General features: G+C 37.9%; 1 protein-coding gene across 1 annotated transcript in view; it reads right to left on the reverse strand.

Annotated features, from left to right (window-relative positions):
• PRPF4 (pre-mRNA splicing tri-snRNP complex factor PRPF4) overlaps nt 1-14,167 on the reverse strand; it is a 25,087-nt gene continuing 10,920 nt past the window's right edge. Inside the window, exons 3-14 of the mRNA XM_072431397.1 lie at nt 13,440-13,626; nt 11,193-11,280; nt 10,708-10,787; nt 10,147-10,240; nt 9,266-9,360; nt 8,356-8,414; nt 4,209-4,332; nt 2,269-2,358; nt 2,038-2,160; nt 940-1,047; nt 720-838; nt 1-364 (exon numbers count right to left, since the gene is read on the reverse strand). Of these exons, the coding sequence (XP_072287498.1) occupies nt 171-364; nt 720-838; nt 940-1,047; nt 2,038-2,160; nt 2,269-2,358; nt 4,209-4,332; nt 8,356-8,414; nt 9,266-9,360; nt 10,147-10,240; nt 10,708-10,787; nt 11,193-11,280; nt 13,440-13,626 (1,361 nt within the window). The 3' untranslated portion in view covers nt 1-170. The remainder of the gene's footprint in view (nt 365-719; nt 839-939; nt 1,048-2,037; nt 2,161-2,268; nt 2,359-4,208; nt 4,333-8,355; nt 8,415-9,265; nt 9,361-10,146; nt 10,241-10,707; nt 10,788-11,192; nt 11,281-13,439; nt 13,627-14,167) is intronic.

Below are 14,167 nucleotides of genomic sequence, written 5' to 3' on the forward strand. Positions count from 1 at the left end.
TAGGGGTTTAGGAATACTTTAATGCGACTTATAAAAACAAGAGGAATAGGAAGGAAACCAAACATTTTTGACTCATTTATACTGTAGTTTCTTCAATAATGAGAATTTGAACCCCTCCTAATGTTTCGGTACAAAATGTTTAGCAAATGTCCTTTTACTTAAACGTCATTTCACTCTGCCATCCACAGCTTAAATGTTCTGTCGTAGGAGCAGGTAGCAATGAGCTCTCCATCCAGAGATATGTCCAGTCCCATCACCTTACCCTCATGTCCAGCCAAGGTCTTCAGCGGAGACCAGAGGGGGTGCGTCCACACCTTGGCTGTGTTATCATAGGCTGCTGTTAGGAGATACTGACCATTTGTAGCTGCAAGATAAAAAAAGCAATGGGCTTATATCATGCCGATCAAGCAAGTATAGACAAATATATAAAGAGTAAGTTTTCTGTGACCTCTTAGCATACACATATGCAGCCTAATTTCTTAAAGCCATTACCGAGAATACAGCCTAGTCATTCAATAGAGGCTTTGCATGCAGCATATTCGCTTACAGTGACATCAATGCCAACATAGCCTATCCATTCACTAGGTTTTGGTGACATCACTAAAATGCAGCCATCCACTCATTCATTCTCAATCACTGAGAATGCACACTATTTATTCACTAGCAAAGCACATCATCACTTATAACCAGCAAAAGAGAAAATATGGGTTTGTACTCACGCTGGAACTTCACACCACTGATTAAGTTCTGATGAGCAGGGATGGTATAGATACAGCGCCTCTGACGCAGATCCCACACTTTGCAGGTGTTGTCACCGCTGCCTGTTGCAATGTGGTAACTAAAAACACAAACAATATTTAAAAAAAAAGGCAATAAAAAGGCTAAAGCGTTGACTCTTGTAATAGATTGACTGCCCATGACAAGTCCACTGGTATTTACCCGTTGGGTGAGAAGCTGATCCCATAGATCTCTTTCAGGTGACCTTCCAGGAACATAATGCAGCGACCAGTTCTCAGATCCCACACGCGACCAAAAGCATCTAGGCCTCTAAATGTTCAAAAGGTTATATATATGGGGTAAAACTCACTCTTACTAACCTATCTCGTAAAATAATTATTTGTGTAAAAATGACTATAAATTGATTTTTTGATGTTTACAGAGGGCCACAGTAATCTTACATTTTTGGAAGATGCTGCATTCTTCAGGAGCATTGGACACTGGTAACAAAAACAACTTGTGGACAAAATAAAAAAAAAAATATAGTTCCTATGTAGGATTTAAATTATGTGTTTCCCTACACATTTACATTATGTAAAAAGGTAGATTACTACTCAAGGTGACCCAGCTGCACAAAGGTCCACTCTGACCTACAGACCACATGAGAACTATATTGTACCTCCATGTTGTTACCCACATTTACAGATGGAGCCCATATTTAGCTCTCTCCTGATGTCTAAAAAGCTGCAAGTTAGAGACCTGCTTTTGCAGTGATGAAAAACAAGTATGATTCAAATACAAATATGATTTCTAGTGGAAAAACAATCTTTTCTACAGAAAAGATGATAAAAGTGCGAAACCTCCTGGGACAATGGAATCCATCTAGTAGGAACATAGGCTGGCTGCAAAGTTTTTTGTTGACAGTGTCTAATCTTCTTGAAGGTGGATGCATAACCCATAGATATTAAATTCCTGTGCCCCTCACAACAAAAATTATTTACAAAGGCCACATACTCCACCCTAATTTTTTACTACAATTCTTCCCAGTAAAAAAAGTCACAAGATGACCTTTTAAACTACAACTGAAATATAACTTGGAGTACAAAAGGCAGAAACGTTTGTGAAGGCGTTTATGTTATGTGAAGCGGAGACTCATATTTTATAAGTGGAAGGAATAATGTGCAGTGCAGGGAGCTGTACTGTTCTTGTAAAGCAGAAACTGAGAAGGTTTATTGTCAAACTTGGTCTCCTGGATAAGTTAAATCACAGATGACTTGTCCCAAACCCTGAAACAGTCAAAACATGAATAATTCTCCTTACCCTGTGCCAGCTAAAGACCCATCTACATGAAAGGAAAGGTCATATACTCCTTTACTATGTCCTTCCTGATGCAGAATTTCTTCCTGCGCTTCTAGATCCCACAATCGCCACGAACGGTCATAACTAAAAATCAACAGAGAAAACAATGCAATTATTATTTTCAGAATAATATGTGTTATCCCAAAAAAAAAAAAAAAAAAAAAAAAAAAAAAAGAGATGAAGACTGCTTACCATGTGGTCCCCAGGAAACGCCCAGATGGATGCCATGTCACTCTCCCCACCCTTACTGTATGGCCTTCAATGTCTGCGACTGGTTCATCACTGCACATAAACAAATTCAAAATAGTAAAGAGTAGACAGGTTAGCTTTACACTAAGACACTAAGTGAAATGATAGACCCAGAACACACTTCCTCTGAATAATGAGTCATAAAAAATGCAAAGTTTTGCTTAAAGGAAATGTATAGGCTTTCTTTACAAATAATGTAATTTGCTCATTATGTACTTGACTCTGATTCTTGCTTTGCAGTTCTACACATTGTTGTACTTTACTGCTCTTTTTCAATAAAGAAGCTTGTAAGTAAGCCAACCCAATGAACACAATGTAGTACCTTTGTTTCAGCAGCTTATCTCAAGCAAAATAGTGAAAATTCTCCACCTAATTGTGCAAGCATTCACTTCAAATGTCCAAGTATGTTTAAAAGCAAATTTAGGTTTATTTATGTAATTTGCACAATTAGGTAAATAAACTAATAGGTACACATTTTTTATACATAATGATTACCAACTCCTTCAGTAAATTTTCAACACAGTGTAAAGACACTAAATCACTGAGCAAATATAAAGATCTCCATATTTCAAACAAAAAATTAATTTAAGCTAAACATGCCATCATTGGAAATACACCAGTTTCCCTTAAAATCCAATTTTGGGTTACACACTCACTCACTCACTCATACAGTGAGTTCATACAGACACAAGCCAAGTTCCCATGGATACTGTAAAACCTTTCCCAATTTGTTGCCTTCTTAGTACACAGACCAAAGAAACGGATTCATTTTAATACCCCCCTCACTAATTGCACATACTCCCTTTTTGCTTTGCTTCTCTGCATTACGATTAAGCCACAAAAAAGTGTATGAAGGACGCTGGACGCTTTACTCTAAGGGAGTACGGGAAGCACATGTATCAACAGGAAAATGAAGGAACACGTTGCTTTGCCCTGCATGGCCAAATTACACAGGTTTACTTTAAATTGATTATTTTCACATTTATATGTAGGAAAAAAAACATCAGCTGATGTTTTCAGTCTATCTGCCATAACCTTTATGTGTTCAAAAAAAAGCATAATAATCCATATTTATCCCTGATCTTCCTGAAGAGAGCACATTAGGCCTGTTTTATAGGGATGAGATAACCTCTAAGTTCTAATTAAAGATGCTGATTATCTCAGCAAATAGTTTTTTTTTCTTGCTTTTCCCTTAAGTAGTAAACCTCTTTTCTCTGAAGGTGTAATTATGCTGAGCTGTTGCTGTGGTGAACCATCTCTCCAGGCAGGTAACAGCACTTTGCTCCCTTATGGTCATATTACACTCTACCTGGTATAGTGCTTTTCACGTGGCAGTGTGTGCGAATTAAGAGATCCTTCACCTTTGTGGAGCTTTATAGAGCCTGATGACTTACTGTATGAGCTACTATATATTACTCTGCACAGTTGTGTCCTTTTTTATCACCACCACAATAATCATTAATGCTTGCTGTAAAAAAAAAAAAGTTATACTTCTGCTTTTGTAGACACTGCATAATTAGAATTTGTAAGAACTCCAACAGTTTGAATCAACAGTTTTGTGAAACAGGAAGGGGGAATTTGAAAGAATGTTGAAAAACAACTGTCCCATGATAGAAACTTCAAACTTTTCAGGGCTAAGGCTATTTGTCAAATCTGCAGATTTAAACTTTACTGGAGAATCTTTACATCCAACATACAGGTGGTTCCAGGTGCCAGCCCATACATCACTGCAGGACACAGTGGTAACATAGGGGTAGCAGAGGTAACCATGGAAAACAGTGATAGAAAACAATACATTTTTAGCTTATACTTTTTCCAGCCCTTTTAAAATCACACTACCAGACAAGTCTATAATTCAGCTATACAATACCAAAGAATCTTACCTTTCCAGGTTCCATAGTTTTACAGATCCATCTGCGGCACAGGAAGCTAGATTCACATCCTTTTCATCCAGTGACACTGTGGATTTGGGGTGAAACACAATGGCTCCCACATTTGTATTATGTCCTGGTGGGGGTGACAGAAAAAATTAGTCAAAAACAGTATGCACCTGGTTCAATATAGACACCATAAAATTTCAATGTCTACATTTTGCTTTAGAATATATATATAAAAAAATCACACACATATACATACAAAACACACACACATACTATACATATATACATACACACATACGAGGGGGTGCTGAGAAGTTCCTGGCTTTGCTCCCTTCCAGATGAATTAGAAAAATTAGTGTGGGGGCATATGACAGCCTAATATCTTAGTATGTAATTGTGCAAATATCAAGTTTTTGCAATTCCTAAAACTGTTTTTTCTTTTAGTGAGAAGCGGTGATGGCAGAGGCACAAGCAAGTTTCAGGTCGTTGGAGTTACGGGCCGTCATGAAGTTTTTGTTTCTCCAGGGAAAGTCAGCAAAGGATATTCACACTGAGATGTCACAAATACTGGGGGAGAAGTATGAATATCCTTTTGCAAAGCCAGGAACTTCTCAGCACCTGCTCATGTATATATATCTTCTCAAAGGAGAAGAGGAAAGGGAAATATAGGCTTTTAGGGCATAAATGAAAAAAATGTATTTGTGTTTATTTATATATAGAGTCTAGGTTGTCCTATTTCCAACATAACACTCCTACTAGTCTATATATGAGAATACAACATGACAGAAAGTGTTGACAAAGCAAATATAAAGATATATCTCTCAAAATTTGTCCCGAAGCGTTTCCCCAGATTGGCTTCTTCAGGGGATTATTGAGATTGTGACAGTGGATGCATTGAAAGTAAAAGAACCAATATTTTTTTATTATTACCAATTATTATTTATTATTTTTTAATATGTTGCTTAAAAACAGGGGTAACAGTATCAAGGAAATATCCACATTGGAATGCCCCTGGATCCTTGAGATGTTTAGGACTTGTGCTTGATATATATGGGTTTATAAGTCCTAGGAAAATCTGGAGAATATAGAATCAGAGTAAGAAAAAGGGTACTTTGAAAAAAAGTGGGGGAGTTGTCATCAGGTAACATGTTGTTTAGATACTGGATAATGTGTGTGCATCCTGGTATTTAATCATGGTTGAATGGAGGGTAAGTCCTTCACTAATTGATAATGTGTACCTAGAGTGTAGGCAACAGATGTTGTAGTAGGGTAAAGTAGGTGTCACTCTCCTGTCTAAGAAAGTGCTTTATCTTTGGTGGTTAGTGGTGAAGGACAGAACGCTGGCACCCAGTCTTAAGGTGCGTACACACTTCCAATTTTTATCGTTCCAATCGAACGACGAACGATCGATTGGGCAAAAAATCGTTCGTAAAAAAGCGATCGTATCTATTGTGTGTACAATATCTACGAACGATCGTGTCGTTAACTCTATGTGCAGGATCGGTGCTATACGATCGTTCGTATATATCGTGCATGAACGTTCGTCGTTCGTTTTCCAACGATAATAATTGGAAGTGTGTATGTAGCTTTAGGTAGAAAAAGTATTTGTCCTTTTACTTTCAATGCATCCACTGTCACAATCTCAATAATCTCCTGAAGAAGCCAATCTGGCGAAACACGTCAGGACATGAGATAAGCTCAAAATTTAGAGATATATATTTATATTTGCTTTGTCAACACTTTCTGTCTTGTTGTATTCTCATATATAGACTAGCAGGAGTGTTATGTTGGAAATAGGACAACCTAGACTTTATATATAAATAAACACAAATACATTTTTTCACTTATGCCCTAAAAGCCTATCTTTCCCTTTCCTCTTCTCCTTTGATATTTAAAAAAAATAAAACGCTGGTAAATCGAGGAAAATCGCGGGAAAACGTGTCCATTGATTTTAATGGGAGCGTTTTCCTGCGTTTATGCATGCTAGAAATTGTCAATAAAAGAGCTTCCATTGATTTCAATAGAGGCTTTTACAAACGTTTTAACAATGGTCTGTCCTGTGTCACTATTCCATGTGTCATGCATGATTATTTACATGTACTATGCTGTTAAAAATTAACACCTATGCCTGGCACGTGTGAAGATTGTCTGCCATTGTGTTTGCTTTTGGTGCTATTCACACCTGCAAATTATGTCATTCATTATTACTTGTGTGCAGTCATTGTCTTTAATTGTGCTTCACTTTGGACTCTTTTCACTCTATTCTGTGTATACTGTTACATTTGTCACTGTACTCTTGCATGATCACATTATCACATGTATGCAGGGATGTATGTACTTCCTGTACTTGCAGAAATCACTTCTACAAAGTGCTAAACCACTTGTATAATCGCGGTAAAACGTGCAAAAAACACGGGAAAACGCGGTATAGACGTTTTCCAGCATTTAAAAAAAGTGCATAAAAACGCTTATAAACGCAGTAGGAACGTTTACATGCCTTTTTACAAAACGTCCATGTAGACCCAGCCTAAGTGCATAAAAACGCTTATAAACGCAGTAGGAACGTTTACATGCCTTTTTACAAAACGTCCATGTAGACCCAGCCTAAAATATACAAGTAAGATGGAAAAAATTGTGCTCTGGTTGTGTAATAATTCTGCACACAATAGTTGCCTAATGATTGTGCATATGTATTCCCCCCGAGAAAGAGTTCACACTCACATTTCCTTTGTAAAACAATTCAGGTTTAATAACATTTCGGATTGACTAATAGCACTTTATTTTTTTCCATATTAAAATTACTCCTCAAAACACTCAATTGCCTAATAATTGTGCACACAGTGTATTAATATTAAACAGTATACATACAGCAACAACATATTACACAGCACTGTGTAATAAATAGTTATTTTGTACTATAGTTTTGGACTACATTACTTCGCCTGTCCCCACCTTTGTCAATTTCCTTCCTAGCAAAACAGTCCTGCTGCCTTGATTTCCAAAAGCCTGCCGCAGGACAAATGAAAAGGGTGATAGTTTGGAAGTGCATACTATGATAAAAGGAAATGACCATGCACTCTGCAGATCACCCTTGATGCAAGTGCTCTACAAGAATTTTACAAGTCAGATAATATCAAACGGAATCATAACAGTCATTTTTTGCTAAAGAACCATGTTAAAAAGGGCTTTGAAATATAGTTTAGAAAGAGGGAATATAAAGAATGTAGTGAGAAAAAGGTTAGAAAATATAAATGGTTTACCCCTGGCTTCTGTACTGCAGGAAGTGATAATACCTTTCTGCAAAACGCAAGGATGACACATCAAGTACAATGATAAAGTGTCTTCTTGCTATATTTAAGGTACCTAGGAAGCACCAAAATATCCCTGAAAGAAAAGCAATACCCCCATAGCCTAGGTAGGGGGGTGGAAGTCAGAGTAAGGCGAAAATGTTTTAACTATATTTTTACTGGGGATAGGGTGTAAAATTCTGTTAAAGGTCAGCTTCAAACGGCACCGTACTTTGCATATTTTTGTTTATATGCTATATTAACTAGGTTATATTATTTGTATATGTTCAGGAATAACAAAACAGTTTTATCAGTCTTATCAGTAAAAAGGTTGAGATTTAGGCTTAAGCTACATACACACGTGCAATTTGTGTCGTTGGAAAGGATCTTTCACAATCCTTTCAAACGACTAAGGACTGCACGTTGCATGAACGAGTGCTGTACATACATCACCGTTCTGCTCTATTGAGAGGGGAGGGGGAGAACGACAAAGCAGCACCCTGCTGCGCGCTCCCCCCCATTCCCTTGCATTAGGATCGTTGGTTGTCCATCGTCTGTGGATCGGCCACGACGGTCGTTTGGACGATGGGCGCTGTACACATGCCAGATTCTCGTTCGATATTGGCCCTGAGCCGATTATCGAGAACCATTCGTTGTGTGTACGTAGCTTAAGTTTCAAGCTTTTTATTTCTACTTACCAACAGTTAAAAAGCGTGCACAGCTCAGGTAGTCATAGTGAGTAAAAAGGCAGGTAACTCCTGCTGTTCTTTTTGTGAAAAACTCATACAGATCTAGGAATCCAGGGTCATGGATGCAACACAATTTATATTATTAAGTTAGCTTTATGGCAATGCATTGCTTACCTCTTAATGTACGCACAGGGGTACAATCAGGAACTGACCACAGCTTGCATAGTCCACTCCTACAGGGGAAGATTACAGAGAATATATTCACTTTGTATGCAATAGATTTGAATCCTTAGCAGGGTTATATGTCTAAAAAAACAAAAACAAAAAAAAAAAACACACAAAGTGTTTGAACTAGGAAGGTGGAGTCAGTCAGAGCCAGAATGGAAAGAGGAACCCCTGCAAAGCCACAGCAGAGGAACATATTCCCCACACTCTGCAACATTCCTGCCCTCAATCCCCCTAACATAGATTAGAAGTAAGGGGTGGAAGGCTACACAAAGGGTGCACCCTGTCTGCTAGTACCGTCATGATACATTGTGGGTGCCCTGCAGCGCAAGGTAACCTTGCGGTATGCAAATATTACTTTATGCATAAAAATGGCACTATCACACTCTAAAACAACAAAAAGAAAGTTGTAATCTAAACTTATGAAGTATTATTTTACTGAAAGAACAGTAATTGTTTGTAAGAGACTTTTTGGAGGGGTAGCAAAAGTAAGTAAACTCAAACTGGAATTAACAAATGCTGTGTAATAAAACAAAGATTTAAAAAATAATATTATTATTAATATTAATAATAATAATGTCAGTCTCAATAACCCATTGGTCTTTTTTTGCCGTCACCGTCCAAGCTTAGCTTTTGTAACAGGAAAAAAATGTTTAGTTTTGGTTTTGTGCCCTCTCTTAGCCACAGTGGCAGCTTATATACAGCAAAAGCCTGCACAGTAATTCTAATCAAAGGTCACACCCATCTTCATTTACGCACTTTACAATGAAAGCTGCTAATATCAGTTATTTTTTTTTTTGCAATCATTTAAAGGAATTGAACATCAGCCCTTTCAAAGCACAGCTCCCTCTTCACTCACCAACATGCTGTAGCCAGGAGTTTAGAATTAGGACTAAAATGACAGAATGACAAAGGTCTGTCATCTCCAATTTGGCTGCAAAAGTTGTTCAGGGACTAGAATATAAAATAAAAAGTATGTTAAACACCTTACAACACAATCTGCAGACATAAACATAGTTCTCCCCAGAGCTTTTTAGCCGGTTGCTCCGCCCGGCTGATTTGAATACCCCGCCCAGCTCTCGGCAGCTCTCATCCTCGGATGCACGGATCTCAGGCTGCTGTGTGCTCTGTGTCATCCGTTCAGAGGATTGCATACAGCTCAGCCTTCATGTGAAGGAGACACAGGCAGCCCCGCCCCCATCTCATAGCACGAGCTCTGCCTGTGAAATGTATCCAGTGTGTGTAAAGTATCCATGTCATTCTGCATCCTCACAGCTCTGTATACAAACCTCCATATCTCCTAATATGTATGTCACAATCACCTGTAATTTTCAGGGTGTACAGGGGACCCTCATAGATAATAGTTATTACAATTTCGCCCCCCCAGCTTTAAAGAATTTCAAGGTATGGGGGGTCACAAATGTAAAAAGTTATGAAAAATGAACTTTGGGGTTGCTGTTTCAGAGGAAAGTGCAACTAGGAGTCCTAAATTGAAAGTGCAAATTGGGCAGGCATTACAAAGTTGTAACAAATAATTGGGAGAAGGTAGAACAATGAAACAATAAGAGGTTACTGGCTACCCGAGGCATAAACCACTGGGAGCACTAAATTTGCCGTGTGTTGCCACACCACCTTTTTTTACCACCCGGCTACAGCTTCCTACCACCCGGCTGAAAAAAATTTCTGGGGAGAACACTGATAAAGATCAAGTTTACCATGCAACTTTGAATATTTGTTTACCCTGAGTGATTTGTCCAGCTCTTGTTTCTGGGAAGTCCTTGTGGATTCTGGGATATTCCGTTGTTCACGGGCAGCCTCCAGACGCTCCATTGCCCTGTAAAGAAAAGCATCCAGTGAAATGCAATTGACTTGAAGGACTGACTGGTGAGTTTAATTTGCTCCAAAGAAAATTGGACTCCGTCATTAAGAAAACCATTAGCTGCCACTGCTAAACTCTTCTGAAAATGTATGTTTTGGAAGTTGAGGTGATAAAACCATAAAACACTAGGAGAATGTTTTCCAGAAACCGTTACAATGATTCCTTTCTAAATATGTTTTTATGTAATCATTCACTCTTCCTAAGCTCTTTATTAACTCATGTGCATTTCCTACACAGGAATAAGAAGACTTATGGAAAAGCAAAAATGTACCCTCACATCAAAAATGAAATACTATAAAAATAACTGAAAAAACTGAAAAAATCCCTTTCATAAGAATCACAAACTTTATCACAAATAAATAAATATTTGTTCAATACTAGTAGCTGAGAATAGCAGCTCATGGAAGACTAGACATACGTACCGTGGAAGAGAATATTTTGCAATCCATAGCCGGGCAACTTTCAGGGAAGTAGGGCCCTCATGATACCATGTCTTCTGATACTAAAAGAGGAAAACATACATGGGAATTCTCTAAAAGAGGAAAACATACATGGGAATTCACTAAAACAAGAAAACATACATGGGAATTCACTAAAACAGGAAAACATACATGGGAATTCACTAAAACAGGAAAACATACATGGGAATTCACTAAAAGAGGAAAACACATACATGGGAATTCACAAAGTGGCCCACTTTGCTACGAGAGGTAGCAATCTAATAACAGATCTTTCTTTAATTGCCACTAATTGTAACTTTTACAAATGGCAGTTTTTTTTTTAAAAAAGTGGTCAGAATTTTTTAACGAATTTGGTCAATATTAGTGTCATTTTTATTTGATCTTGTGGATTGGTCTTGAACAATATTCACTTTCTCATTAATAGATATCAAAATGCTTTTTTGTACCTCATCGCTTGAGGTCTTCGTCTTCTCTTCTTCTTTCTTGGTCTTTTTCAAAGCATCGGTTCCAACAACTGAGAGAACATTTCGCAACCTGAGGACCAAAGAAAACCAAACGCATGTCATAAAAAGCAGCCAAAGTATAAATTCGATTTTCAGCTCTGTGGGGAGGGGTCAGATCCCAGATTTATTTTTTTTAATTTGCTGTGTCTCTGTTAGAAAGTTTCCTTTCAATTTCTCAATCAATTTGTCTTGGAACCCTTTTTACCAATATAGAACGTGATTAGAAACCCAAAATTTTACAGTGCTTACCTAACAGGAGGTAAAGGTAAACCTTCCAATGGACATATCTGTTGAGATGACAACTGTATATGAAAAGCTATTCCCTTACTTTGAAAATGTTTTCTCTCACTTTCCTCCTGTACATTTAAAATAATCAATAAGCATTTGGGGCAAAATATTTCCCGTGCCCCACATTTACTATGGACTATCTATACAGCAATGGTTAAAGTTTATTTCAGTCAGCACATTGATAACGCATACATGTATACATACATACTTATTTACACAAATATGCGCATGATGGCACACCCTATTTAGTTTCTCTATGCATCTTATGTATCAGGGCATATTCAAAAAACCATGTGATCCTTTAGCAGGTTCTAAAGTTAGGTAACTACAGCCTCAAATGAACAACACCTGACATATTACACATTGTCATTATTTATTTAGTCAATATGCAGAAGCAGTGTGTGAAAAATGAAGTACACCATAACCAAATTCATAGAATTAGGAGGGTAAATAGAAGCTAGGTGCTACTAACACAATGCATCATCAGTATGTGTGACTACCTCTACAAAAGCAGAAATTTTGGCAGTTTGCTGGTCTGGAGGATTCAGGTTTGTATTAAGACAATGCCATGGGGAAAAGACCTCTGCAATGATCATAGGGAAGTGACTGTTGTTGCCCATCCACATGTAAGGGGTTTTAAGGCAATTTTTTTCTAAAAAAAGTGCAAAAATTTCAAGACAGCAGCCAACCTTCCCAGGAGTGGACATCCTAGAAAAATCACCCTAAGGTCAGACCATGCAAAACCCAGAGCAAGAAAACACACACACCTCATATTCTACAGGCCGTGGTTTATATGTTAAAGGTTAGAGTGCATACATACATACATCTCTAAAAAGAACATGACAGCATGGCTTAGGTTTGCAGAGCTGGCTTGGTGATTTGGGCCTGTTTTGCAGCCAAAGGAACAGACAGCCAGCACTCTTTGAGATGTATTTATAAAATGTTTGTCACAAGGTGGCAGAATGATCCAGCGCATTGCTTCAAGCATGAACTCCTTCCCTATACAAGCAATGATCAACGATTATTCTGAACGATCGTATAGTGCATGATTCTTTAAAATGCTGAAACAATATGATCGTTCAAATATAATCTACCACTAATGTACACACACTAGATACTATCGTTTGAACGATGCAGGAAGTGACATGTACGGGAGAAAGTGTATCACAGAACAATCCACAATCTCTGAATGACCGTACACACAATAGATAGCGAACGGTTGTCGCCCAATCAGATCCGCTGGGACAGTTGTCTGTTTCCAGCGACATTCATCGTTCATTGGCCAGACGTTGTGCACTTTTGTTAACAATTATCGGACAATCGGTCGTCAATCATTCGTTTGCAACAATAATTTTTGCACGTGTGTACGTAGAGCAGTGCATGAACAAATGCCTGCATTGTGGAGTGGGACAAAATTCTTTTACAAGGCTGTGAGAAATTGCTAAATTTATACAAAAAATGAGTTCAAGTTATTGCTGCTAAAGTTGGTTCTACAATCTACTGAATTATAAGGTGTACTTTTCACATAAAAAACTATTGTGTGTTGTTTAACAACTGATGTTTTAAAATAATAATAAATACAAATGATTTTACTTTATACCTTCATATGTAAAAACCTTTAGTTGAAAGAGTGTTCCTCATTTTTGACTATTTACCGTGATGGCCAAATAACATTTCTGGGCCACTAGCTCACATACACAGTGCTGTGGCCATGTCTGTTCTTCCCTCTCCCTCCTGCCTATTCACAAAGCACAGCCCTACACTTACAAGTAATGGCAAAAGGAAAAGGAGGCAGAGATATGTTGAAAAATAGATTATCTGAGAACTTATTCATGGCCAAAGGCTAAAGACCACCATTTTTTTTAACAATCCCTCAGTACAGAAGATATGAGATGTCCTCACCTTTCTCTCCTCTCAGCTGGACCTTCACCAAAAAGAGTGATTGGCTCCCCAAGTGCTCTTAGACAGGCTTTCACTTCAGAGTCATCAGTGGATACATTGATCTGTCTTGCCCGTTTCCTCCTCTCGAATTCGGCCAGAACCTCCGCCTGCCTCTCGCTGATATGCTCTTCTATATCAAATGACTCTCCTAAAAACAGATGTGGGAATTTAGACACACAGAAGTGAGGGGGGAATAACAGCATAAACCTAGCTGGATTGTGTAGAGAAACAAAAACTCTGGCTAGCGCTACAAACAGACATGTCATCTGCCAAGCATGTTGAGCTGAGGCAGCCTGGCAAAAGACATCACAAAAACAGACAGTCACACACTCCAATCTAAAAGACTCAAAAGCATCAACTAATGTTTAATATTTGGCATGCATGTTGACATGTGTTGGCAGATATCAATGACTATCTAAAATGGTATGTTCATGCATGAATTTCTTTTCACTGTTACCACTGCAAGACAGACATATAATATGTGTTTTTTTAATTTTCACTGGTCATGCATGCACACATCATGACCATCGGGTTAGAATAAAAACTAAGCTCATTTTATATTACAACATAATTGTACCATCTTTGCTACATGTAAAACCACTATGTAATGCAAACACCTGCATCAATGGATATAAATTGATTAGACAAATTGTATAGGTCAACATAGTTCCGTCAACTTTAGATCTACT

The sequence above is a fragment of the Pyxicephalus adspersus genome, chromosome Z, assembly GCF_032062135.1.
Source record: "Pyxicephalus adspersus chromosome Z, UCB_Pads_2.0, whole genome shotgun sequence".
Lineage (NCBI taxonomy): Eukaryota > Metazoa > Chordata > Amphibia > Anura > Pyxicephalidae > Pyxicephalus > Pyxicephalus adspersus.